The following is a 27488-nucleotide window of genomic DNA, read 5'->3' on the forward strand; positions in this document are numbered from 1 at the left end:
ATGCTACTTCATTGTCCGTCACGATAACCCCGGGGATATCATCATCTCGGTAGATCGCCTTCACTTGTTGTAGCGCCCAAGTGTAACTTGGTTCTTACTCGTCCTTTAGAAAACAAAAAGCAACGGTAAACGGTGACTTCGTCGACGTACGACCAACAATGTTCAACAATGGCATCTCGTATTTGTTTGTCTTGTAAGTGCAATCCATTATGAGAACTTCATGGAATGATTGAGCCAATTAAACACTATTCGGATGAGCAATGAAGAGATGAGTAATTTCTTCTTCCGGACCTACCTTCTTTTGAACCGCGTAGCCTTTCTCTTGAGCCCAAAAAAAACAATTGTTGCATTACTTGTCTATCCTTCCATTCATTCCTTTTAATTGTCTCAATTGCATTGTAAATGGTGGACAAAGATGATACGTTATCCGGGTTATCTTCCTTTAATAACCTAAGCATAACGGTAGGTGGAATACTCATTTTCCTATTGATAGACACATTTTTGTGTCTAATTTGATCTCAATACTATATATTGTTGGCATTCGATTTTGTACTAATTTTGTTATTTTATGTATTTGTAGGTATTTTTTGGAAATAAATATTTTTGGAGAATTCGGCTCGAAAAGTTGATTTTGGCACCCGGAGGACAAGTGTTATTCGGACTCTCGCTTTTGGATAAGGGGTAACCTAATTACTAAGGGGCACCCCCAGGTCACCCCAGGGCAGATGCTATTCGCACCCCAGTTCAGGATAGGGGGACACCCCTCTTCTTCATTTGAATATCGATTTTGGCGGGAAAAATGTTCACAGCACAGGAGAATTTTCGATCGAAGAAATGAAGTAGTGGCAGGCCGATTCATTGGCTGAAACTCATTGGGTATCTTCTTATGGGATAGAAAGGAAGGTTATAGGTCTTTAGATCGATCAAATTTGGCTAAATAACTCACAAGAAGAAATCAGGGCAGCACGAGCATAATAAGAACAGTTCACGGGATTACGTGATTTGGAGAAGATTTTTAGCGTGTTAAGTGCATGATTGATGTCCCGAGCAGTAGGAAGGAGTGTGTAGTTGTTAAACAAGGAATGAAATACAGCTTATAACGCGTGGAGAATCATTTCAGAGAAGAAAATATTCGGAAGATATTTTCTTTAAACACCGAGTAATGAAGATTATATGGAGTAATTGAGGGAGATTCAACGAGCTGTAGTTGTATAAATATGTTCCCTTGGAGTACTAGAGAGGTTGTCGAGAGTTGGGGGTCGAGCAGAGCCTCTGAGGAGCAGAAACAATTGATATCCAGGAACGGGTTCTGCTGCTGCTGCTGCCATTAAAGAGCTTGAAGAACACGAAGAACAGACTATCCAGGACAGTCTTATTTTCAGCAGCACCAACAGAAGTAGGCTTGTGTCGTTGTTTACAGCATCAAAGTATTGTCGTTGTTTTCTGGACGCTCAGCGTGGGTCGTAGATCCACTGTTTTTATCCTTTTTCAATCTTTTGAACACCTTGTGAGCTTGAGTTATTATTTTGAGTGTGTGTTTGATATGAATAGATAAACCCCAATACTGGGATGAAGGAGGAAGCCTTATTTTACATTTGGCTAATTATGTTTAATTCTTTTCATGACTTTTGCATTAATTTTAATTGAAATTATGATTTAAATTAATTAGTTGTGATTTGATTTGATGGGTCATGCTTAGCTTAGATCATTTGATGTCCCATGCTTAACATTTACACCTAATATTTTGAGAATCAATCTTGGCAATAAATTAGAGTCGCTATATTTAATATATTTTTCGAGCTATTATTGATAAAAGAATTATTATTTGAACCTTAAGAAATGAAATTGGCGGAATCCTAGTCCCAGTACCTCTAGCCCATTGTGACAAATATTGTGTATATATTTTTATTTTTAAATCTTTACAAGTACGAGCAACGAACTTTTACTACCACTTTCAATATTACAACAAAATGGCGCCGCCGACGCGGACTTGTATATAGGTTTATTTTTATTATTTTTTTATTATTTGTTCCTTTTTACTTTGTCTTTTTTCTTTGATTTACAGGTTCGAAGTGGAGCACTAAGGACTTGGAGAGGAAAAAGCTTAAAGCGAAAAGCGAAAAGAGAAGAAAAAAGGACAATTTAAGGATTTAATTTTTAATTTTTTTAGAGTGTGTGAGGAAAACTGTAATTTTTTTTTTTATTTATTTTGGATTTTGGACTTTAAACAATTGGACTTTATTTTTTTTAACCCTACGGAAGGGTATTATTAAACACAAAAAAAAAAAAAAATTATATAAACTGTGTGCAGGGAAGGACGACGATTACTATATCGTCTCGGCCCCTCGGGTTCGCACACGACATAGGAGTCGTGGCCCGAGTCGACGACAACGGTTCATCGCCCGTCTGGTACGGGAGGTAAGTCCAATCGAAACACCCGCGAATCTCCTGCAAGCGGGTTACTGTCTGCCTTAAGGTGATAATTGTTTGAGGAAGAACCGGACTGTCTTTATTTTCCTAGTAAAGGGAAAGGCCTGGCCAATACAAGATAAGGTTTTGGATTTCATCACCGCTCCCTTCTTGCCCGCCTTAGGAAAACGAAACCTAAAGCGAACCCAAGCTTAAAATTTGGAATAGAACGAGACCGATAGGGTAACGAGCTTAATAGGAAACTTGTTCGAAAAATATTGGTTGCTCTTTAAGCACACTCCAAAGTTCATGATGGTTTCTGTGAGTTGAATGCGTGACTGCGCCGCCTTGTGATAGCGGTGATGCCTTGGGTATCAAAGCTCCACTGAGCTTCCCTCGCCTCAATTCAACTTACTTTGACTCGGATTGATTCCAGAGGGGTTTGCTCAAATTGTAACGAATTCCTTTTCGAAGGAATAGAAGCTGGTCTAGAAAACAATCTAAGTGGAGCCATCATGCTTTTTGTTTGCTAGAAATATTTAGGTTTGCTTCGGTGGACTCGAGTCGGCCTTGTTTGTGATTGTATAGAATCCCTCTGTAGTTTATATTTCTTCAATGATGAATCCTTTTGAGGAGACGCCACCTGCGATGACGTTGCGAGAATATATGTCTAGAAATTCTCGTTATCAAGAGACGTCTTCGAAAATGACTCTTGGTGAATATATGCGTGGGCAACGATATATGGATACTCCAACTTTTATTGAGGAAACACCTCTAACGATCTATGAGAAATATTATAAACATAGACCATGTAGTTGGGAACAAAGCTTGAGAATTCGTGAATATCAAAAATTATATTGTGATGATGATGAGGAGGAGGATGGTGATTATGATTATAATGATATTTCTAGTTCAAATCCAAATAATTTTAATAATTATTTACCTATTCAAAAGGACGAGGATTTGACTAGAAATATCCCCGTTCTAGACGATGATTACGAAACCGATGATGGTTTAGAGGAACCAGTTTATCTTGAGAGTACTGTTTTCGAGTCAAACGATTTAGAAAAAATAGTATTATAAGAACTCGTAGAGATTAGCAGGGATGAACCTGACTTAGAAAAATCAATCGCCCACTTTCAGGAATCTGATGACCTAGAAATTAGGGAGATTATGACCAGTCTACCTAGAGACGCCGAAAACTCTAAGTTTGGGGGTGATTATCATTCTCCATGTTCTTTAACTCTTAAAAATATCCCTCACTTGGGACTTGACATCAATGCCTCACCCATCTTACGAGACTATCTTCGTACTCGTTTTCCAGAACCTAATGATATCCAACAAGAGTCTTAACTGTTAGAAACCCATCCTCTGGTTGATGTGGTTAACCCAGGAAATAATACCAAGATTGATTTTGTTTTCCCACCAAATAGTTTTCTTCCAAATGTGGGAACATATAGATTTCAAATGTGTCGAATATTAAGTTGTGAGATTAAACCTAAATGCCTTAGGAAAATAGAATCGACACATTTGCTTAAGAATGACCACTACTCTCACTGTGGTCAATTATGTAAGTCAAACCTGATTGACTTAGAGGATCCTCAATTATTTAGGTTATTATTATTTTGTGATTCTAAGTTCTTATTTGAGTTTTTCCAGACTCTAGGACCTAGTAATTTGGATCCAATCTATGAGGAAATGCATCCAAGGAAATTTTTTTATTTAGACCATTTCATAGAATCTGAACCTGAACCACAATTAGATATAAATATCTTAATCAGGAAACTAGGTAAGGGCACGCTAGTCTTGTTCACTTTCTTGGTTTACTGCAATTTCCTTTGGTCAGATCTATTTGGTTTTAAAGACCCACAGTTATTCCGGCTACTGTTATACGATCCGAGTTGACTGATCCTTTCCTAAGTCTGGCTGAAGACTATAAACTTAGTACTTCTTGGGAGGTATCCCATGCTCATGCAACAAGGTAATATCTTCCCTTAACTCTTCCACTTCAAATGGTAACAGTTTCTCCTTGTTCATTCTTTTAGTTTCATCTTTAGAACATTGAGGACAATGTTAGATTTAAGTTTGGGGGTATTGGAGAAACTTTTTAGTTGCAATAAATAAACTCCAGAGCCTAGATATTTACGCCTATTAAGGATAGCACTAACCAATCTAAGTGGATGGAAACATTTTTGTTTTAGGAGTTGAGGAACCAATCTGACTAGATGGAAACATCTATAGAGTCTATTCATAAAAGCACAGAGCTCAGGTGTTAGAAATAACATGATAGTTTCGCCATATCTCGTCGAGTCCTTTTCACTTTCTATTTTTAGTTTTCTTTTATTTCAATTGATTTGGTGGGGCACACGATTCAAGTTGTTACCTTTTCTAGGGTGAAATAGAGGGACTGAGTTACCTTTTCAAAAAAAAAAAAAAAAAAATTTAGACCAGACCAGTAGACCAATCGGAATAAATATTAACACTTGGATAGCAATATGTGTGTGTTCTCCCTGTTTCCGTCGCCTAAGCAAGCGTGGAATGCAGGACCCGTGGGAACTATCGTGTAATCTGCTGACAAGAAGCATGCGCTTGGATCAAAAAGATCTATTCATGCCGTTAAGTTAAAAAAAAAATGGTTATTGTTCTGTGTAGTCAACTGTTGGTTCCCTTGTATTTGCCAGTTTGTTGATCTAGATTTAAGTTATTGGCCGTTGGTTCCCTTGTATATGCCAGTGTGTTAATATTAGTCAGACCGGTATCTCAGTCATTTAGGTTAGGTTCACCTTGGCAGAGGCCTTCAGACAGATATGGGAAACACCGTTCACTTTTCAACCATCTACATTTTTCTTTTTTCATCTTCATAATCTTTTCATGTGATTAGTCTGACTCCGAGTATGATGTCCATCGTGAAACTATCTTAGTAGAGCTCTGTCACTTATATGAATTTTAGTATGCTTGAGTGCAAACTCGTGTACAGCAATTGGAATTTCGCATCAGGGTCCTTCCTCTTAGAGTCAACAATTGTATGCCAACCAAGGAGGTTCTTTAGTGCTTTCCAAGGTTCTGCGTAGATATCTAGGGTATGGAGTATTGGTTTTTGTGGGTACACCTCAGATAAACCCACCCGAGATTAACTCGGTCACTTTTCAATAATAAATTTTGCTCGAGGACTAGCAAATAATAAGTTTGGGGGTATTTGATAGACACATTTTTGTGTCTAATTTGATCTCAATACTATATATTGTTGGCACTCGAAGAACAGACTATCCAGGACAGTCTTATTTTCAGCAGCACCAACAGAAGTAGGCTTGTGTCGTTGTTTACAGCATCAAAGTATTGTCGTTGTTTTCTGGACGCTCAGCGTGGGTTGTAGATCCACTGTTTTTATCCTTTTTCAATCTTTTGAACACCTTGTGAGCTTGAATTATTATTTTGAGTGTGTGTTTGATATGAATAGCTAAACCCCAATACTGGGATGAAGGAGGAAGCCTTATTTCACATTTGACTAATTATATTTAATTCTTTTCATGACTTTTGCATTAATTTTAATTGAAATTATGATTTAAATTAATTAGTTGTGATTTGATTTGATGGGTCATGCTTAGCTTAGATGATTTGATGTCCCATGCTTAACATTTACACCTAATATTTTGAGAATCAATCTTGGCAATAAATTAGAGTCGATATATTTAATATATTTTTCGAGCTATTATTGATAAAAGAATTATTATTTGAACCTTAAGAAATGAAATTGGCGGAATCCTAGTCCAAATACCTCTAGCCCATTGTGACAAATATTGTGTATATATTTTTATTTTTTAATCTTTACAAGTCCGAGCAACGAACTTTTACTACCACTTTCAATATTACAACACCTATACTTAGCAATTTTTTCCATTTCTTGAGGAGTGAGCCTTGCGGCCATTGCATGCCCTTCAAGATCTTCTGGGCGAGGGTGGTTATGACAACCTACCACCTTATCCATAGCTAGAAACCATTTACTCGTTAATTTGCTCTTGCTAAATACTAACTTGAACGTGCATTTAATTTTGTTTGAGCATGTTTTGTTCTTCCTCGTCGTCTTTCCTTTATACACATAACCCTTCCTCTTGTGACTAGCATCGGGATCTCCACTTCTCTCTCAAACCATTTCAAAACGAGTTTGGCTTTCTTTTCCATTCAAAACTAAGACACACTTGACTCTCTTAGCATGTTCTTTATCCCAATTCTTCGCATAATAGGTAAGTCAAATACCAACTCATTAGCATAGTGATGAGATGTATCTTCGTACAACATACCAACCGGAGAAGGTTGATCATGCATTGGTATAGGTTGGCATTCCATCTACAAGAAATATAACATAATCAATTAGAATTACATTAGAGTTCGGTTACATAAAAATCTTATCACAAAAACCGAACTCTAAGTTCGGTTCATAAGGAAAAGTTGAAATGTAACCGAACTAAACACTGTAACTTTTGATTTTTTTTTTCTGAGTTCGGTTGTTTACGCTTTTGTTTCAAGTTTGCGAAACAACCGAACTTAATACATATAGTATACTCTTATATTATGTCAAGTTCGGTTAGCTAGTTCGTAAACATGCAGTTTGCGAAACAACCGAACTTTGTACACTAATTTAACTCTTATTTGTACGTAAGTTCGGTTAGTTATGGTTAATTGGTTGCGAACCAACCGAACTTTGTACACTAAGTTAGATCTAATTTTTACGTAGAGTTCGGTTTGTTAATTTATTACGAACCAACCGAACATAACGCTGGTAATCCTAGAAACTTCCATTAACGGTGAGTTCGGTAACCTCCGTGTTTGGACCAAGTAACCGAACTGCACTTTCAGCCGAGTTAGGTTGCTTGTTCATCATGCGATGGAACCGAACTACATATTTAGGAGAGTTCGGTTACATCTTCTTCACAGAAGGTAACCGAACCGTCCCAAATCCAGTTGAAAAATTTAGATTTTTAGGAAAGTTTTGACCAATTCAACATACATTATCCAAGTTTGGAGCATACCTGGACACCCAAATACTTTTCCTCCGGTTGTGGTTGATAAAATCCATCATATTCATCTTGAGATTGAGTTTGGGGAAGAATAGAATCACCATCTAAGAAATAAATCATATCCGGATCATTGTGAAGATTAACAAATATTCTAGGAGAGGATGGAGATGAAGAATCAGATGAGTCTTCATCACTCGAATACCCAAAGTTAGTGAATTGGAAAAAAAAATTATTTTCCATGTTTTTCTCCTTCATCTTCTCTAACTTTACTCTATCAATAATTCTACTCATCTAATAAAAAACTCATATTTTAATTTAATCTCACTAATTAATTTTAACTAAATCATTTCACTAATCATAACCTAAAATTAATTATGAGGGTAGTTTAGGTATTAATATAATTATCTAGATATGGGGTGACATAGGTTTACTTCTAATGTCTTTATCCAAAATAAAACCATAGTCCCCCAAAGAAACCATGGTGCCCAAAAAATCATGGTGCCCACAAAATAATATTCTCATTGTCAGGCCCACAATTAATTTTAGGTACCGTAACACCCATAATTATTTCCGTGACACCCATAATTGTATGAAATTATTAAAAATGTCTGCATGACGGATTATGCATCCGCATGACAGGTTATGCATCAGGGGTATAATTGGAAACACAACTTGGATATAACATATCTAAAAATCCGCGTCTTGGAATTTTACAAATTTTATATCGTTGGAAATCTTTTTACGAGAGCTATGCAACGAGACAAACAAGAATATCAAATTTATTTTTTTCACGAAAAAATCGGAGGTGATCATCATTTTAGGCAAAATTTTCGAAAACTTGATACATAACCATTATGCAGCCACCAAAAAAGATGCATAACACATTCTGCAGACGCATAACGAATTATGTAACAATTTTCTCCACTGCATAACAAATTATGCATTTGGATAACAAAGTTATGCATCTATAACAAGTTATGTAACCATTGTTTTAGTTGATTTTAGTGCGTACATTAAAAAATTGATGCATAATGCTATATGCATCCATATTTACGGATGCATATCATGTTATGCATCTATTTTCTCGATGCATAAAATATTGTGCAACAATTTTCTCGATGCATAATGCATTATGCAGTCATATTTTCGGATGCATAACAGGTTGTGCATCCATTTTCACGACTGTATAACATGTTATGTAGATATTATTGTAGGTGTATGACAAGTTATGCAGCCTTATTTTTTGTTGGTTTCAATACTAAGAAAAAAGTAGCTGCATAACGTGTTATGCAACCGTTTTCTGGAGTGCATAACAAGTTATGCAACAACTTTTCAAGATGCATAACAGGTTATGCATCTATTTTCATACCTGCATAACAGGTTATGCATCCATTTTCAGAACAGAAAAGAAGGTTGTGGGGGGCTAATACAATTTAAACATCCATCAATTTACAGAGCAACATGTGGTGGCTTAGTAGTCACTATTATAAAACAACCGCATCCACTAGTGGTGGACTGTCAGCAGTAAGTAACGTTTGACAGTGAAGCCAAACGGTGTGTCTGATTTCTTTCATCCACATTCATTTCATTGCCCGTTCCAGCAGCTTACTTTTTAAAAGACGCCACCACCTATAGAATAGTGGGTTTAAGAACTCTTATGATTTTGATGTTTAACAATCAATGATACCCACTCCCATACTAAAATAGATGAGAGTCTTAAACAGAAACATGGATTCATTCACTGATAGTAGCATCAGTAGTGGGTTTCAAATGAACTTGTGATGTTCAACAATCAATAATAATTCCCATACTAAAATTGATGAGAAATTTGAATTCATTCGCTGTATGTACACACAATCAATCAATTTCAGTCCTCCCACTCCAACAAACAAAATGCATTATAAGTACCCATCTCTCTAGACTCCAACTTCGTTATAAAAATGCAGTAGCATCCATCTCTTTAAACTTCATCTTCTCCTCAGCATTCACAAAAACGCTTTCAAACTTCATTATAAGAAGGTAGTAGCATCCATCTCTCTAAATTTCATCTTCTCCTCATCTTTCAAAAAAACATGACTAAGATGTTGATGGCAATCTGTGACTGTGAATCATTCAGATGTGATTTCTACTATGTAATTTTTTTCTACCATCGCTGGCAGTAGATCTGCAACAACAAATCGTTGAAGTAATTAATCAATATGAAGCCGAGCTAATTCATATCTTATGAAATATGAAGGATACGTAGATGTTCTTTCAATTTCATCCATAGAGGGTAACCCAAATTAGGCTAAAACCACCATGTTTCTGTTTTTTTAGAGAAAATCCTTAAATGGATTTGTAAAACAAGGTTTGATAATCATAGATCTACAACTAAAACTTGTTTTCAATGAAGAAATTTCGGATTTTTATGAAATCAGATTGAAATCAGATCGGATCTGGAGATGGAAGAGAAAGAGAGAAGAAGAAGAAAGAAGAAGAGTACGATGAACATATAAGATCTCACGATAAAATTCAATTTCAATAATTTTGGGTCCGAGAATAATTTTTCCCTAAAAAATGGGTGCGCACCTTCAGATTTCTGGAGGTGGATTTCACAGTGAAAAAAATCTAAAAAATAGGTCTCCCTGTAGTTTTCACTTATTTTATTTTTTTTTGACTTTCAAGAACCGGAGTAGCAATCAATATCCAGTAGCAATGTCAACCATTCCAGAAGAAATCTACCTGGAAATCCTATACAGGGTACCAGTGGAAACAATAGGTGTACGTAAGTGTGTATGCAAATATTGGTTATCTTTAATTTCAAGCCCTGATTTTGTTAAAATTCATCTTAATCATACAATCAAGAAAAACAACCCTACACTCTTGCTTCAATATCATGACTATGATAAGAAGTGTGGTGCTACATACTCCATAAGTTATGATTTGTTATCATCTTCCATGAATGATTTTGAAGATAATGCCGTTAATATTCGTTGCCCATTGGTATCTTGCGTATCATTGGGTACTTGTGATGGTTTGGTTTGCTGTCTAGTTTATGAATGTAGTTATAGGGGTGTTCTTTTTCGTTGGAATCCAACAACACAAGAATACAAGCTATTACCTGTATCACCAAATGAATCTTCAGTGGGTAAAGAGATTGGAATTTGTGGTTTTGGTTATGATCACAAGATTAATGATTACAAAGTAGTGAAACTTTTGCAGTACATAAGAGATGTGGAGCATATTTATCCAATCGACAGGGCCGACCCAAGTAAAGGAATGTCTGCAGTCGATGTTTACACTATGGGTTCAAATTCATGGAAAAGCATTGAATCCGTTCCTTATAGTTTTACTATTTCTGGTGTTTCAGGGGTGCTTGTTAATGGAGCTCTTCATTGGTTAGGACATACTCAAGCACTACACCGTTCTCTGGTTGTAGTATCTTTGAATGTCAGTGAAGAGAGATTTGAAGAAATGGAACTACCAAAACAACCTTACGAAAAAAATAATAAGTTTATGACTGTGGGAGCGTTGGAAGGGTTCCTCCGCGTCATTGTTAATGTTGATAACACTCGTGTTGAAGTATGGAAGATGCGGGAATATGGAGTGCAAGAATCTTGGAATATATGTCATGTTGTTACCAATAAAATAATTGTGAATGACTCTTATTTAAAGTTGGTTTGGTTCAGGAATGGTGAGATTCTATTTAAGATTCCTTGTGATCTAGTTTTTTATGAACAAAAGCATGGAACAGCTGTAGAACCAAATATTCGCGGTTCATTGTTGTTGATTACAGAAGACATTTATTTTGAAAGCTTAGTTTCTGTAGACTCTGGTACTTATGTGGAGCCATATAGAGGAAGCTTATGTAGAGAAGCGGGATTATGTTGTTAGTCCTTTTTATATAAGCTTATTAGTTTCTTTTTCACATTATCAATTGTTCCTTCCTTGGAACTTTTTAAATACCGTGTGTTAAGAGTAAAAATGGTGGTCTGCATGTTTCTACGTAACAAATTCAGTTAACTTTTCTGTCATTGTTTTTTTCAATAGATTTGTTACTTGTAGGATCATCTGATCTCTTCAGGTTCTTTAAAAATATCAGAAATCATAATTATAATTAAATAATCCTCTTTCCATGCTTGCAGTCATGTGATCTTGTTCAAAATTTGTTTATTAAAAAAAAGTAAACTAAGAAGTAAAGAACTTTTGGAAGTGTGATAGAATAGCTGAACTTTTGATGCCTTCTTTATTCAGCTGGTCAGAGAACTCATAGTCAGTTATTTCTGCACCTGAAACTAGGAAGCCTTGGCAGTATTTCCTTGATAGGCCGCCACTGTTGATACCTTTGGTGTTATTTAGGGTTTTGCTGAGAATTTTAAAGCTAATATATGGGAACGGTTGAGCCAGAAGACTAGGACTTTGATAGAGAAGATTTGGGGCCTTCTGCCATTTGCTGTCTGGTCAGGTGGAAGGTGTGTGCACATATTTCATCATCAAACACGTGTATATAGGAACATACGTGGAGAGCATGCGGACAAAGTCATCAAAGCATGATGACATGTGCCCACAACCAAGATGCCCATCCCGCCGACGTTGGATCGTTGCCCGAACAAATCTAAGGGCAGAAGTTAAAGGATGTTCCGGCAACACGCTGTACTGCGGAGCACCAAATAACTCCCAAAGAGTTACTTTATCTCATCCCCAAAAGAAACCAAGATCAACGATGGAGAGAAGATGTACTGACATAGACGCGACAGAGGCAGAGAACACTTGCCTGACACGAGCAGGCGCCTCAACTACCCGCATTAAACACTCTGAGCAGCATACGTGTCGATCAACTCGTGGAACGAACGAGGATGACTCTGCGTGATGAAGTTACGAACGAAGACCCCTGCGTGATGGACACAAAACACAAGAAGATAAGGTTCCAACGGCCTTCAGAGATGGGTCCCACACTCTAACCCTATAAATACCCCCTCTCCACCAAGAGTAAAGGGATCGAAAAAACTAGGGAAGGAGAGAGAGAAAATATTGTAAGTGTAAGTTAGTCCTTTACAATAGATAGACCTATGTAAAGTATAAAGTCACTCGACTATCTTTGTAACCATCAAGTACATAGTGAAACAACAACCCCGTGGATGTAGGCCTTAGTGCTGAACCACGTAAATCCCGATCTCATTTACACTTCAGCACTTTATTTTTGTCTAACGCTTCATGAGTTTTACTTTTATGCTTCGTTTTCTTTATCTCCCCTTGCGTAAACGCCACTCACAGTATTCTTAGATGAGGCTATGATAAACCCGAAGGTTTTGAGCCAAGGAATCAATGTCATTGTATTATCAGCACGAGTTGGTACCTAGAGTTTGAATATTGTTTGTGAACATATAGATGCCTTCGTGATTTACATGTTCACAATTTGGCGCTAGAAACAGGGACTTCGTCCCGGTAAAAGATTTATCTTATCCTGTGATTTCATAATTAAATTAGCGTAAGATTGCTCTGCTTCATTATCTTTAACAGTATTTATCTTTTATTAACTTTGCCATGTTCAAAAACGCACTCGTTGTCTTCGGTACTACCGACAGTATCGTCGTTTATTGGTTAAAAGATTTATTACTTAGATCCACAGATCTACATTTTTCTAGATCTCGTACGTACCTATCTTTCCGTTGGGCTTTCGTAAGTTTTCAAAGGATTTACGTGCAGTTTTAAAAAGGGTTTTCTTGCGTTTCCTCATACTTTCAATGAATCCGCACTTTTAATAAGAATTTAATCCATATACTTTAACTCATGTTTGAATCAAATGGGCTACCCTAAGAGTTCTCTGTGGCCCTCGGGCAGTTTCTCCTTGTCGTGGAATTAGGAATTTTCGCAAACTAACTCGATCCGCACGGACATTTCTGTTTCCCGCTGTCTGAAATTCCCTTGTGCAGAAAGATGCAAGAAGTAGGAAAATCCAGAGCCACGTCGAAGGAAGCACCGAGGACAACCCCGGTCATCACCCGGAGCAAGCAGAAAGGAGACAAAGCCAAAATTACCAGTCAGAGACAGGACAGTGCGGAAATCACTTCGCCTATGAATGCTAATTCCGTTGCAGCCGCGGCCCTTAGAGCAGCGGCGCCGCGACAACAAAATATAATACGACAGCGGCAGTCCCGAAAACTACGGAAGCCGTGAAAACTCTTGCTACGAATCAATTTCACCAACCAAAAGAAAGGGTGGATGAATCCATAACGTACCAACCCGCGCACCTGCCAACCTTCGGAATGCCATCAACCAATGAGCTGAATCAAACTGTGCAGGTGGCTCTAACACCGCAGATGGGCACTCCACCCGATCTGGGAATGCCAACAATCGAAGCTGAACCTCCCCCGCCTTTAGTACAAACCATAGAAGAAGGCGACACGGTGGCCGTAATAGCACGAGCTGGGACTCCCAATCAAGGGTCGAACCAATCAGACCGATTGATGGCCGAACTTGAAGAATTGAAGAAAAGCCAAAAGGTTTACGCGGATGTTGTGGCTTTGTTGGCCAGAGAAAACCAGGATTTAAAAGACCGGATTGCCTTAAGCACAAAGACGAGCCAACAACTCGATGAAGCAAATTCAAAGGCACCCGAACCAAACCGAGACCGAAGAGTCATCGTAGCGGCCAATGGAAACGCGGCCAGAGGAAGTAGCGCATCCGACCCAGATTAGAACGATGGAGAATCAAGCTATCACGAGCAGAGGAATGTAGGGCACCACCGCGCGATGGAAGAGCTGCGTGATGAAATGATGGCAGAGATCAGGCAATTAAAAAGTAGACAAGGTGGAGGAAGGTTGGAAGAAGTCATGAGAGAGGCTAACTCCACACCCTTAACTCATCGCCTGGCCAACACACCTATTCCACTCAAATGCCATGTACCGACATTCGAATGCTATGACGGATCCATCGATCCCGCTGCACACATTCGGTATTATAACCATGTACTGGCTAGATAGAGCCAGAACGACGCAGTACTCTGTAGATACTTCCCATCGAGTCTGAAGGGATCGGCATTGTCTTGGTTTGATAATCTGCCGCCAAACTCCATCCACTCCTACGACCAACTCGCAGAAAAGTTCTTAAGAACTTACATGTACAACAAGGCTGTTAATACTGGAATGGATAATCTTTTTTCACTGGAAATCGGATACAAGGAAACCACGAGGGAATACACCAACAGATGGCACAAGGTCTGCCAAGCCATAGGAAGTGTGGACCCGGTGGTAAGTATCAACTGCTACAAGTGGGGATTAGACCGAATGAGTCCACTCTTTGTTGAGATTCATGGAAGCGTTCCCAAGACAGAAGGGGATCTTCGAATAATTATTGAAAAACACGCTCGTCTTGAAGAAATCCAGCGTGAAAACCCGAGGGCGTACCCACAGAGAACTCACCATACAAATTCCGCAGAACAAACCACTGGAACCAAAAGGAATTGCTCGGTGGAATGACCCCACGAAGATATGAAAGAACGAAGGGACGAAAGGCGAAAAGACGATCGGAAGTTCGAAGATCAAGTTTACACAAAGCTCAATGCTAGCTATGCTCGGATCCTGCGAGAGGTCAAAGGAAGGGAAAATCTGGAATGGCCATGGTCTAAGGGAAAACAACCCCCAAGAACCGAGAAATCCAAAGATTACTGTGAATACCACTGTTTCAACGGGCACCAGCCGAAAAGTGTAAAAACCTCAAAATAATGATCCAGAAATGATTGATGCGGGCGAGCTCAAACATTACATACGAAAGGATGTCGCAGAGGATAGATCTAAACGAACCAAGCCAGTCCAACTTCCAGAAGGGAACCGCACAATCAACACCATCTCATGTTCTGAAACCGCAGGGCCCTCACTTACAGCACAGATAGGAAAGAGGTTACGGAAGCAGTTCGAGGACCGATGCGAATTGTATAAGATCGATGGAATAGAGGTGGACGAACATGAAGAGTGGATGGACTCACCTATTATCTTCGATGCTGAAGATATCGACGAAGATATGGAAGACCATAACGACCCCTTGGTCCTCACACTACCCGTGGCTGGATGTAACCTTAAAAAGATCCTCATAGACGGGGGGAGCTCAGTGAACGTTCTATTCTACGATGCATTCAAACGAATGAAGCTCCATGAAGAACAACTAATGACCTCTTATTACACCATCTACGGATTTAATGGAGCACCCACGAAGCCCTTGGGAGACATCGTGTTGCAGGTTGACGCTGGACCCATGAAAGTAGAAACACGGTTCAGCGTAGTGGACGCCCCGTCCCCCTACAATGCCATCATTGGACGAAAATGGTTACATAAACTCAAGGGGGTGGCGGCAACGTACTACCAATATCTCAGATTCCCTACACCTGAGGGAGTAATGGAAATCAAGGGAGATCGGGTCTCTGCAAGAGAGTTCCAAGCCACTCAGGATCGCATCAACAACGAACAATAAAAGCAACACAAAACCCGAAGACTTAAAAATAAAGAAGCTGCGAAAGAGAAGGCCATAGACCAGTTGCTCAAGGAAACTACAGGAAGGGATTTGACCAAAGATGATAATGTCTGGAACACAGAGACAAGTACTTCAGAAGCCAACGCTGGACAGAAATATACCAAGTAGCAATTAAAGAACGCCCCATTCCTCGGGGATCCGAAGCCGGTTTTCACGCCAGTAGAGCCCGTAAAAGAAATCAACATAGGAACGGAGGAAAACCCGAAGATGATCAAAGTAGGGACCATAATGGACGAAAAGAGAGAAGACTCCCTGACCAAGTTACTTAAAGAATACGCATATGTATTCGCCTGGAAATTAGGAGATATGCCTGGGATTGACCCAAAAATAATCCAACATGAGCTGCGCATCAAACCAGGCACGCCACCTTTCAGACAGAAAATAAGAAAAGTCGCGCCGGAATATCATAAGGCAGTGGAAAAAGAACTTCGAAAACTAGTAGACGCAGGTTTCATCAAGGAGGTCAAGTACCCTACGTGGATCTCCAATATGGTCGTCTTTCCTAAGAAAAATGGGGGTGTTAGGATATGCATCGATTTCACTAACCTCAAAAAAGCATGTCCAAAGTATAGCTATCCATTGCCAAGCATAGACCAGCTGGTAGAAGCAGTAGAAGGATATGAAGAACTGTCATTCATGGATGGACATTCTGGCTACAACCAAGTGGCCCTGGCAGAAGAGGATCAGCCACACACAGCGTTCTACACACCACATGGTCTTTATTGCTACATAGAATGCCTTTCGGACTTCGAAACGCAGGGGAAACATACCAAAGAATGGTCGATGCTATTTTCAGGCCATGGATTGGAACCACCTTAGAAGTATACGTTGACGATATGCTCGTCAAAAGAAAGCTGCGCAAAGATCACCACAAGGATCTGAGAGACATCTTCGAAGTAATGAGGAAACACCGCATGAAAGTAAATCCAGAGAAATGTACTTTCGGTGTCACCTCAGGGAAATTCCTCGGGTATTTGGTAACAAAAAGGGGCATCGAGGTAGACCTAGTGAAGATTCAGGCCATATTAGAAATTCCATCCCCAAAGTATTTAAAAGAAGTTCAGAAGCTCAATGGGTCCATAGCAGCCTTGGGAAGATTTATTGCCCGATCTTCGGACAAATGCATACATTTCTTCAATATTCTCAAAAAAGGGAGCAAGTTTGAATGGACCGCAGAATGCGAAGAAGCCTTCCAAAAAATCAAAGAACACCTATCTTCGATTCCGATCCTGCAGAAGCCGGATCCTGATGAGGTTTTGGCATTATACATAGCAGCAACCGAAGACGCAGTCAGCGCAGTGTTGGTCAAAACCAATACGAAGATAGAACAACCTATCTATTACGTCATTAAGACCCTCAATTCTGCGGAAAGGAACTACACAAAGATCGAACAGCTTATCCTAGCATTGGTATGGGCTACTCAAAAGCTGAGAACCTACTTCCTAACTCACTTCGTCCGGGTCCCATGCAAAGCACCACTGGAAGCAGTCCTCAAAAGCGCGGGAAAAATGGGCAGAATAGCCAAGTGGAACACCCAGCTGGACCAATTCAACATCATTCATGAAATTCAACATTCTCGAAAATCCCAAGTTTTGGCGGATTTCTTAGCAGACCTTCCCCTGGACAACGACGATGAGATTAAGGGAATACCAGAAGCCGAGAAAGAAAGCAAGGATCCAATGGATATCCTCGAACCCTCGAGTCAAAGACAATGGGAAGTCTTCGTCGACGGTTCCAAAAATAAGGAAGGAGCAGGAATAGGCATTGTCATCACCACCCCAACCGGAGAAAGAATTGTACAAGCACTCAGGTTAGAATTCAAAGAGCATACCAACAACATCGTCGAATAGAGATGGGAGTAGCCGACGTAAGACTAACAAGTGATTCTCAGCTTGTCATACGGCAAATAGGGCTCGAGTACAATGTGTACGATGACACCCTCTCAGCTTACATGTCCTTGGTCCAAACATTGGCATCACAAATTCCGAACATCAAGTTCCGGCACTTATGCAGAAGGGATCTCAGGCACGCAGATGCCCTGGCATATATATCATCCATGCTAAAGGACGAAAGCATCGAAGCTATTAAAATAACAAGGGTATACGAGCCTTCTATTACACCTCAATTCTCCTTCGCTACCAATCAAGATACAGTGGAAGAAAATACCGAAGACCAGGTAGGAGAGGACATCCATAACGATTTCGACGAAGAAGATACCCTGTCAAGAGCAAATCAAGACGAAGACTTCAACAACGAAGATGATTGGAGAACGGTGATCCATGCGTTTCTCGAAGAGGGAAGTTTACCCGCGGACCATAAACAGGCTAGGAAAATACTCTCCAAAGCAGGAAGATATGATCTTCGGGATGGGGTCCTGTACAAGAAATCCTTCCTCGGACCGTTACTACGTTGCTTATCTCGAAAAGAGGGGCACCAAATTCTAAATGACATCCATTATGGGGACGCAGGGAATCATAGCGGTATGAGATCACTAGCCGACAAAGCCAAAACGCAAGGATATTACTGGCCCACGATGATACAGGATGCCGCAAGAATGTCCCGACGATGCAAAGAATGTCAGCGTTTCGCCAAAAAGATACACGCGCCAGCAACAATGTTAAATTCTGTAGATAGCCCGTGGCCATTCGCAAAATGGGGCATAGATATCGTCGGGCCTTTCATCGAAGGATCAAGGAAAAGACGATTTTTGATAGTAGCCACAGATTACTTCAGTAAATGGGTGGAAGCTAAATCCTTAGCTAGGATCAGAGACGTGGATGTGTTTACTTTCATATTCCAGAACATCATCTGCAGGTTCGGCATACCATCAGAAATCGTATCCGATAATGGTAAGCAATTACAAGGGAAAAACATAGACATGCTCTTCGATGCTTTCAAAATAAGGAAGAACAAATCCACCCCTATATACCCTCAAAGCAACGGACAAGCGGAAGCCACCAACAAAACCTTCGCCCTTATCCTCAAAAAACAATTAGACGAACATAAGGGGCGGTGGTGTGAACAGTTACACAATGTGTTATGGGCATACAGGACAACGCGAAGATCTGCCACTGGGGAATCCCCGTTTCTTCTCACTTATGGAGCTGAAGCAGTCATCCCTACAGAGATACTCATGCCAACCACAGAGACCGAAGCGTGGGAGAAAAATCTCACAACAGACATGATGTTAGAGAGATTGGACGACCTAGAAGAAAGAAGGGAAGCAACATTGCAGAAGATGGAAAATTACCAACGAAGACTTGCAAGGGAGTACAACAAAAAAGTAAAGCTTCGGAATTTTGTAGAGGGGCAGTATGTGTTGAGAACAATCCCACAGTATCAACGAGAGAAGAGATGGGTAAAGTTAGCACCTACGTGGGGAGGACCTTTTATAATACACGATATTGCGGGAAGCGGTTCCTACTACCTTCGTAATCTGAAAGGCGAAGTCCTCCGACATCCTTGGAATGCTAAGTGGCTCAAACCATACTTCCCATAGGGGCAACGCAGCCTTGCAACTGCGTGAAGGGTACCAGAAGAAGAAGGGAGCGTGACCACTCTACATGTTTCTATCTCTGTACGAGGAATTGCAGGCATCAACCTATCAATCAAACAAGCTTTCTATATATCAACTAAACCTATCGACAATATTGGGGAAAGTAGTTAATCTACAATCTCTCAGGGCTCCCCCGTCAGTGTCCATAAGTGTAAGACCAGGGGGAAGGAACCCAGCAGAAAGAGATACCCAACCAATCTTAAGGCAACGGGTCGACGTAATGGGTGTATGTAAATTTTTTAACCCCATATCCTAGAACGTTGCCTCGGCCCCCACCGTCTGGGAATCCTATGGCCAAGGGTTCGCCAGCGGGGTGACAGGTCTCAAGCCGATCACGAAGGTACCTCCCTTCGGTATCGCACCCAAACACTTCAAATCCTCTTATATTTTTAGAGTCTTTCATCACAATGACTAAAATAAAACAACAAACTGATATTGCAGGTATATCAAAAAAATGATCCATTTCATAAAGGTTGGTTACAAAAAGCGACAAGACCATGGATTGTAAATATACACATCCAAAATTTACAAGGAATACACACCAAAAATATTCTCTTTTCACCAAAAATTTACAAGGAATCTCAACGGAAGGATAACGATGCTGCGGTCTCTACTTAGAAGAGGCCACCACATCAGCAGGATTGTTCCGAAGAGTTGAAGGGACGCTCCCACCAGACGAGGGTCCCGAAGAGCCAGGCAGGGAAGCAGGCACTGGACGACGTGGATAGCTTTTCACAAGGCCATGCTCGGTCTTAAGGCCAAGCTCAATCTTCTCCAGCATCTTGTTTGTCTCCTCAGCCAATTGACACCGAGCCTTGTGCTTAATAACTATCGTCCGCTGTTGGGATTGGGATAACAATGAAGACAGACGATTCACTTATTTAGAAGCTGCACCAACGGCCTCTTCGCGGGACGCCGCCAAACTCTTAAAATGATTAGTCTGTTCTTCCTGCTGCGTTAAGGAAGATTGAGCCTTTTTAAGCTTTTCATTTGCAACGCGGAGTTGTCCCTCGAGCTCTGAAAAAGACAACACAAGGGAGTTAGCACAGTAAAGACACAATCACACTCAATGAAATAGAGTTATACCTTCGACACAAGCCGAAGCCTCTTCATACTCATTAACAACCGCATCTCGCGCTTCATCAAGATGGTCATATTCCGCGGATAATTTCTTATAATCTAGTTGAAGGTTGGTGAGAGTAAATTGACTGGCATCTAATTCTACCTGCTTCATCGAATCCATGTGGCGAAGGTGGTCGACCTCTTTGTTTATCTCTGATACCCCCTTGCTCAATATGTACATACACACTTCAAGATTTCTCTCAGACTCAGCCTGACGAGCTACTTCAGCGCGGGACGCGGCAAGGGCCTTGCTTAGAGCATCGGCTTCGGCACGTGCATTGTCCCTTTCTCTGGAAAGACACAGAACACTATCCTTAACTCCTGGAAAAGGGAGGGATCGATCCTTTTGTAATTCCTCTTCCAGAAGTTGTATCCTAGACTCCAACAAGGAAGTACGCTCATGGGATTCCCGCAAATTCTCACGTGTCCACAACAGTGTACCGTTGAATAAAGCACGGTCATGGTTATACAGATTCTGCATATCAACTATCTGAACATGCCTTGCGCGCCATACCTCAGCCCGAGCGTCCCACTTTTTGGCTTCGCTTTTAATTTTCTCAACAAGCTCTTTGATACAGGATTTCTGTCGTGCCCTTTCATTGCGGAGCCATATCAGATCGGGGATGCCACCCACTGAAGATAGCGTGGGGAGACTCAGACAGAACACCCTAAGTAATGAAGAAATTATGACACATTGCGAGGGAAAAAGAGCCAAACCTGTGAAAGCTGAAACTTGGCCGCGAGTTTGTTCTAACTCGGCGCGAACGACTGCAAGCTCTGAACGAAGACCAGCCTCCGCTTCACCCAGCTTTTCTTTCTCTTTGAGGTTTTTCTTCAGCTCTTCAATTTCCACCTCAGCCGCAGATAATTCCTTTTCTCTGTGACGAAGCTTAGCCTCGAGCTTCAGAGATTTCGCTTTGAAGAAATGATACAGCACGTGGTTACAATGCTCACTCCTCATCATCTACACATCAAGACGACAAACATTATTTTACCGAAGAATTCGATCGTCATGAAGAAATATGTACGAAAATTTACCTCCAAGACACGCTGCTGAGGAAAGCCATATTGATACTCGTCGGCTATGGACATCATATCCGCAACGGAAGAAGGAGGCTCAGACACAAGGGTAGCTTCGGGAACACTCAAATTTCTTCCCCAGGCCTCAGATACCCGCGCCTTGGAAGACATTTCCATCATACGACGGGGATACGCATTAGAATCCTTTTCACCAGTAATAACCGGGGCGGGATGAGGGACAAATAGCAGATCCTTTTTCTTGAGCCAATCCATTATGGCGTCCTCACCCTCAGATATCGGCGAATGAGGAAGATCCGCGGCAGGCGAATCAATCACCGACTTCCCCTTTTCTGATACGGCCCCTTCAGCACAAATGTTGGAACCAACATGCGCACCATGCTCCTCCGCGCCACCATCCTGAACAGCAGCGTCTTCGTTATCAGCAACCCCGAGCACATCCCAATCGTCATTGGGGGAAAGTAGAGAGAAGTCCTCAGGAAAATCGAGGGCATCGTCGAAGAACTCCCCTGTGGAATACATCCGGTCAAAAGAAAACTCTTGAGAAAGGGTGGGGAGAGTATCCGCGGCATCACCAGCAGGGACAGAAATATCACCATTAACACCGCCATCAGCTACCACGGTGTTGTTTCTCCCTTCATCACCATCATGACCCGCACGAACCTCTTCTTCGACATTGAGAGGGGAAGTATCAGTACGTTCTTCCCCATCTGTAATCTCCTCATCCTCAGCAAACTCTTCGTTCACCGGACTGGTAACTTCTTCATGAGCCTCAGCCTCACCCATCACAATGGTAGAAGACTGCTTCGACTTAATCTTTTTCTTCTTCGACACCTGAACCAATACCACAAAAAGAGTTATTTTTCCCCGAACAGTTGAATTTCTAAAGAAGGAAAAGCGCAGCTAGAAACCGCATACCTGGGCAGTCGAGGCACTCCTCGGTGGAAGTATAGCACCAGAACCTTCCTCCTCGTCTCCCTCAACGACGTCAAGGGCATAAGGAAAATTCATACCTGAGAAGTTTAAACTCCAGGGACAGAAATCTCCATAAAGAGCAGGAGGAGATTCACGTGGCCTGCTACTCTCAGTAGGACGCCAACCGCGTGGACCGGGAATCCAACCGTACGCCCAAGGACCAACAACTTCGATAACGGTAGCGTGCCACTCGTAGTCATGGTCGCGCTTGATCCTCTCGCGTGCCGGAAAAAGTTTCCGCTGACTAGACCCTTCCGTTCCGGGAACATACTTCAGCTTGGCATCGCTGACCTCATTTAACAGACGAATTTCGCCCCGAGGAGCAGCAAGATTCCGAAGGCTAACACTCCACGGCTTACGGTTCCTACTATTGACGTAATCACCGAAGGAGTTATTGAAATTCTCAGGATTATACCATTCCTTCTCCGCGGGATTGGGAACGTAACAAGTCATTGTCATCTCTCCCTTACTCCGCAGATAGCACTCCCTCAGTGCACAGAGATAATTCCCCGATAGTTGCGATACAGAACGGCTGTGAGTATTGGTGGAAGAGCCTTCACGACTAGCAAGCACATCATAGTAGAAGGAATCACCTGACTTGTATAACGGCAACATAAGACCATCTTCGAACGCTCCAACCGTAGTCAACAAATTAAATTCATCGAATTCATACCTTGAGATAAGCTCATAAGTAATATCATCCTCAGGGGCATAAAAACGAACCTCGAAGGATTGAAGCTCATGCTTTTCCTTGAATATTTCGAGATCAATATGCTTGAACGTTACTTTTTTCTTGCTGACCGAATCGCTGCGTATCAATGGGGCAGCCTCATCCTCCTCGGCGGGACCGGACGAACCAATGAAAGCCTCGGAAGCCTTTCTCTTCAAAGAAGGATTTTTTGAAGACTCAGACCTCGGAACACCACCTTTGGTATTCTTCCCTTTAAAAGAACTTATAGGAGGGGGCGGCAGATGACGCTCGGGCTCTACAGAACGTAGAGGAGGAACATCAAAAGCGACAGCACGAGTCGGTGGCTGCGTACTCCTAACATCATCACGAGGACGAGACACCGCGCGATCGACAACTCTTCGAGAACCAGAAGGATTTGTCGAAGGAACTTCTTCCCTAGAAGATGAGGCCTTCGCCCCAGAAGAAACTTGATTTCTACGAACATCATCTTGAGACTCTCTACGCGGAGGAGATCTCGATAGACCAGAACTAGGAGTCTGATAAGGAAGCCGCGGACGGTCAGGCATGGCTGCAAAAAGATTAATCATAAACAAGTCAAAAACAAACACAAGGACATCATAAGATCAAAAAATCCACATAAATAGCAATCCACACACGATAACGCAGAAACCCTAAAATTAGCATACATGCTCGAAACTCCCTAAATCACTACCCTGAAAGGCTCAAGCAAAACAATGGCCTCCTTGATTTAAGACGAAGAACAGGGGCAAACTAGCATGCAAGCATTAAAAGAATTTCTTCATCACAAACAAGGGACAACAGTAGCAGAAAATTTACAAATCAACATAGCGTAAAACAGTGGAAACAAAGAAAAGAAAAAACTTACCAGCAAAAACAGCAGCAGAAAGAACAAATCAGAAATAAAGAGGAGGCAAGTGTGATTAATGCTAAGGCGGAGAGAATTTAAGGACTAAAGAATGAAGACTGACAGAGAATTTAAGGGCTGAAGAACAAGGAATGAAGAGCAAGGAATGAAGACGGAGAGAATGAAATTAATTTTCTCTCTTCCTTAATATACTCGAAAGAAAGAGGAGAAAGTTAAGAGAGGAATGAGAAACGTGCCCATTAAATGAGAAATTAATGCACGAATAAAGAAACATGCCCAAGTATTTAGGAGAAGTTATTAGGAGAGAGGAAGAATATGTAACGACTATTTTCTTCAATGCTCCCGCTAAACACACAAGCCCGAAGAAAAGGGGCAAATTGTGTGCACATATTTCATCATCAAACACGTATATATAGGAACATACGTGGAGAGCATGCGGACAAAGTCATCAAAGCATGATGACATGTGCCCACAACCAAGATGCCCATCCCGCCGACGTTGGATCGTTGCCCGAACAAATCTAAGGGCAGAAGTTAAAGGATGTTCCGGTAACACGCTGTACTGCGGAGCACCAAATAACTCCCAAAGAGTTACTTTATCTCATCCCCAAAAGAAGCCAATATCAACGATGGAGAGAAGATGTACTGACATAGACGCGACAGAGGCAGAGAACACTTGCCTGACACGAGCAGGCGCCTCAACTACCCGCATTAAACACTCTGAGCAGCATACGTGTCGATCAACCCGTGGAACGAACGAGGATGACTCTGCGTGATGAAGTTACGAACGAAGACCCCTGCGTGATGGACACAAAACACAAGAAGATAAGGTTCCAACGGCCTTCATAGATGGGTCCCACACTCTAACCCTATAAATACCCCCTCTCCACCAAGAGTAAAGGGATCGAAAAAACTGGGGAAGGAGAGAGAAAAAAGATTGTAAGTGTAAGTTAGTCCTTTACAATAGATAGACCTATGTAAACTACAAAGTCACTCGACTATCTTTGTAACCATCAAGTACATAGTGAAACAACAACCCCGTGGATGTAGGCCTTAGTGCTGAACCACGTAAATCCCGGTCTCATTTACACTTCAGCACTTTATTTTTGTCTAACGCTTCATGAGTTTTACTTTTATGCTTCGTTTTCTTTATCTCCCCTTGCGTAAACGCCACTCGCAGTATTCTTAGATGAGGCTATGATAAACCCGAAGGTTTTGAGCCAAGGAATCAATGTCATTGTATTATTAGCACGAGTTGGTACCTAGAGTTTAAATATTGTTTGTGAACATATACATGCCTTCGTGATTTACGTGTTCACAGAAGGAGCTTAGCTGCATACTATGTGGGGATGGATATTAGAAGAGCTATAGTTTAGTTAATCGTGTCAATTGATCGCACTATGTTTAATTGGTCCCTACGTGCTAATCTCTTTGCTTTTCATGTGCATTAATGTGTGTAATTGTGATGCTGTCATATGGAACAGCTAAGTTGGTTTTTCTCCTTTCTTTGTACTCTCTTAACTATCATATTTTCCTATTCCTCTCTCAAAAAGAAAAATTGTTCTGTTGATGCGGATATAAAGTACCTTTGACTCAATTTCATGTTCTTAACTGAACCTTATGAAAGCGAGAAAGATGCGCAAGGCCTTAGCCTGAGTCGGCCAAACCTCTTGTTTGAAATATATTCAAAAAGTAAGATTTGTTCACGGAACAATGTCCAATGCATTTCTGGGTCTGTCAGCTCAACATTCATGACCCAATAACGGTACTTTTGATGCGATCTTAACTGTAGAATAGTGATATTTTATTTTCTACTGTAAGTTACATCTTAATGACTCCGTTCTTTTCTGTGGTAAGTTCTGAAACCAAACACCATAAAAAATTATCCGTAGTTTTTCATTATTTGGCTCAACAGTGGAAAGACGGAAAAAGATTGACCTGTTATAGCCAAATGTCTGACCAAGGGTTGACCATGCTGTCAGTAATATCAAGATCGGTTTTTGATTTTTTTCAAAATAAATCTTTTATTCTTGCCTTGTTCATTGGTTTGGTTCTCAAATCAACAACAGGTCCATATTGGAGTGTTACTGTGGTGATGGATTCCACACTAAAACCACGACTACAATTTTGTGCACATTTTTTAACCAGCATTTACCTGACATCTCAAATTCAATTTTATCGTTGATTTATGGTTGGCCATTCGTTGGCTATATAATTTGGATTTGTTTTACTTAACTGTTGTCAGAATATATCCTTGGACAATATAGATGGTCCGGTATCCCTGAAACCTGATCTTATTTGCTGGAATGGACACTAGATGTGACTCTGCATGTTAATTCACAATCCTATATTCACTTGTCATTTAAACGCCGATAAATTTTTTCATGCACGCCTTGATTAAGTAATAATGGAGCACAACCCTCTCAACATGTTTAGACAAGCAAGAAGGCTATCTACAACAAACATAGAGCCAAATGTGCCCGTGGGCAATTTTGAGCTGGCACTTGTATTAGATAATATACTTGTATATATACTAGCTGATCAGTAAAGAATCGAAACAAACATTGATTAACTGGAATCACAAAGCGTATATGATAATCAATAGATAAAGGAACAAACTGCTGAAAACAAAAATAAATCATGTTCTTATTGTAGCTACCAGTTTTCATAAAGAAAAACTAGGTGATCATAAATGGATGCGAATTTAGACTTCGAGTTGGGTGAAGTGACAAATTGTTATCTTCTAGTTTTTTATACTAGATATAGGGTAGTTACTTCTCTTAGGATACTGGTATTCCTTACCATCTAAATTAAGATAAAGAACATATTTCTCCATATGTTAAATCAGTCCATGATCCAATATCCCATGTCATCATCTGATTCTTCTGATGAAGATTCTTCTGGCTCACCTCCAACATAATTACCTGAGTGAAATGAAACTAAACTCTCCGCGTAAGTCTCTGTATAGCACCTTGATTCGTAACGAGCAGTCCCGTTCCCACCTCCTTTATATTCTTCTGGATCCATCTTCATGATTCTAGCTTTTTCATGTTTTGGTTGATAAAAAACTAATGCTGCAAAGTTGTTATCTATTTGGATCTCTAACATGACTTCGCCATTTCTTAATGGTTGTATGCACCTTAAGTGCCGAAATGATGGAACAGTATCAACTAATTTCGATTGGGAAATGGTGTAGAGTTTGGACCAAGAGTCCCTAACTCCATAGTCACTCGTTACCCATGCCTCAAAACCAACATTAGCACTACAAAACATGCATAATAACCCTTCAAAT

At 40.7% G+C, this 27488-nt stretch overlaps 1 protein-coding gene across 1 annotated transcript; it reads left to right on the forward strand.

Annotated features, from left to right (window-relative positions):
• Nucleotides 1-10118: 10118 nt before the first annotated feature.
• LOC113351925 (F-box/kelch-repeat protein At3g06240-like) lies at nucleotides 10119-11297 on the forward strand. The gene has a single exon (XM_026595830.1). It carries the CDS (start codon nucleotides 10119-10121, stop codon nucleotides 11295-11297), a length of 1179 nt encoding a protein of 392 aa, XP_026451615.1.
• Nucleotides 11298-27488: the final 16191 nt, after the last annotated feature.

The sequence above is a fragment of the Papaver somniferum genome, chromosome 2 (genome assembly GCF_003573695.1).
Source record: "Papaver somniferum cultivar HN1 chromosome 2, ASM357369v1, whole genome shotgun sequence".
In the NCBI taxonomy this organism is placed as follows: Eukaryota; Viridiplantae; Streptophyta; class Magnoliopsida; order Ranunculales; family Papaveraceae; genus Papaver; species Papaver somniferum.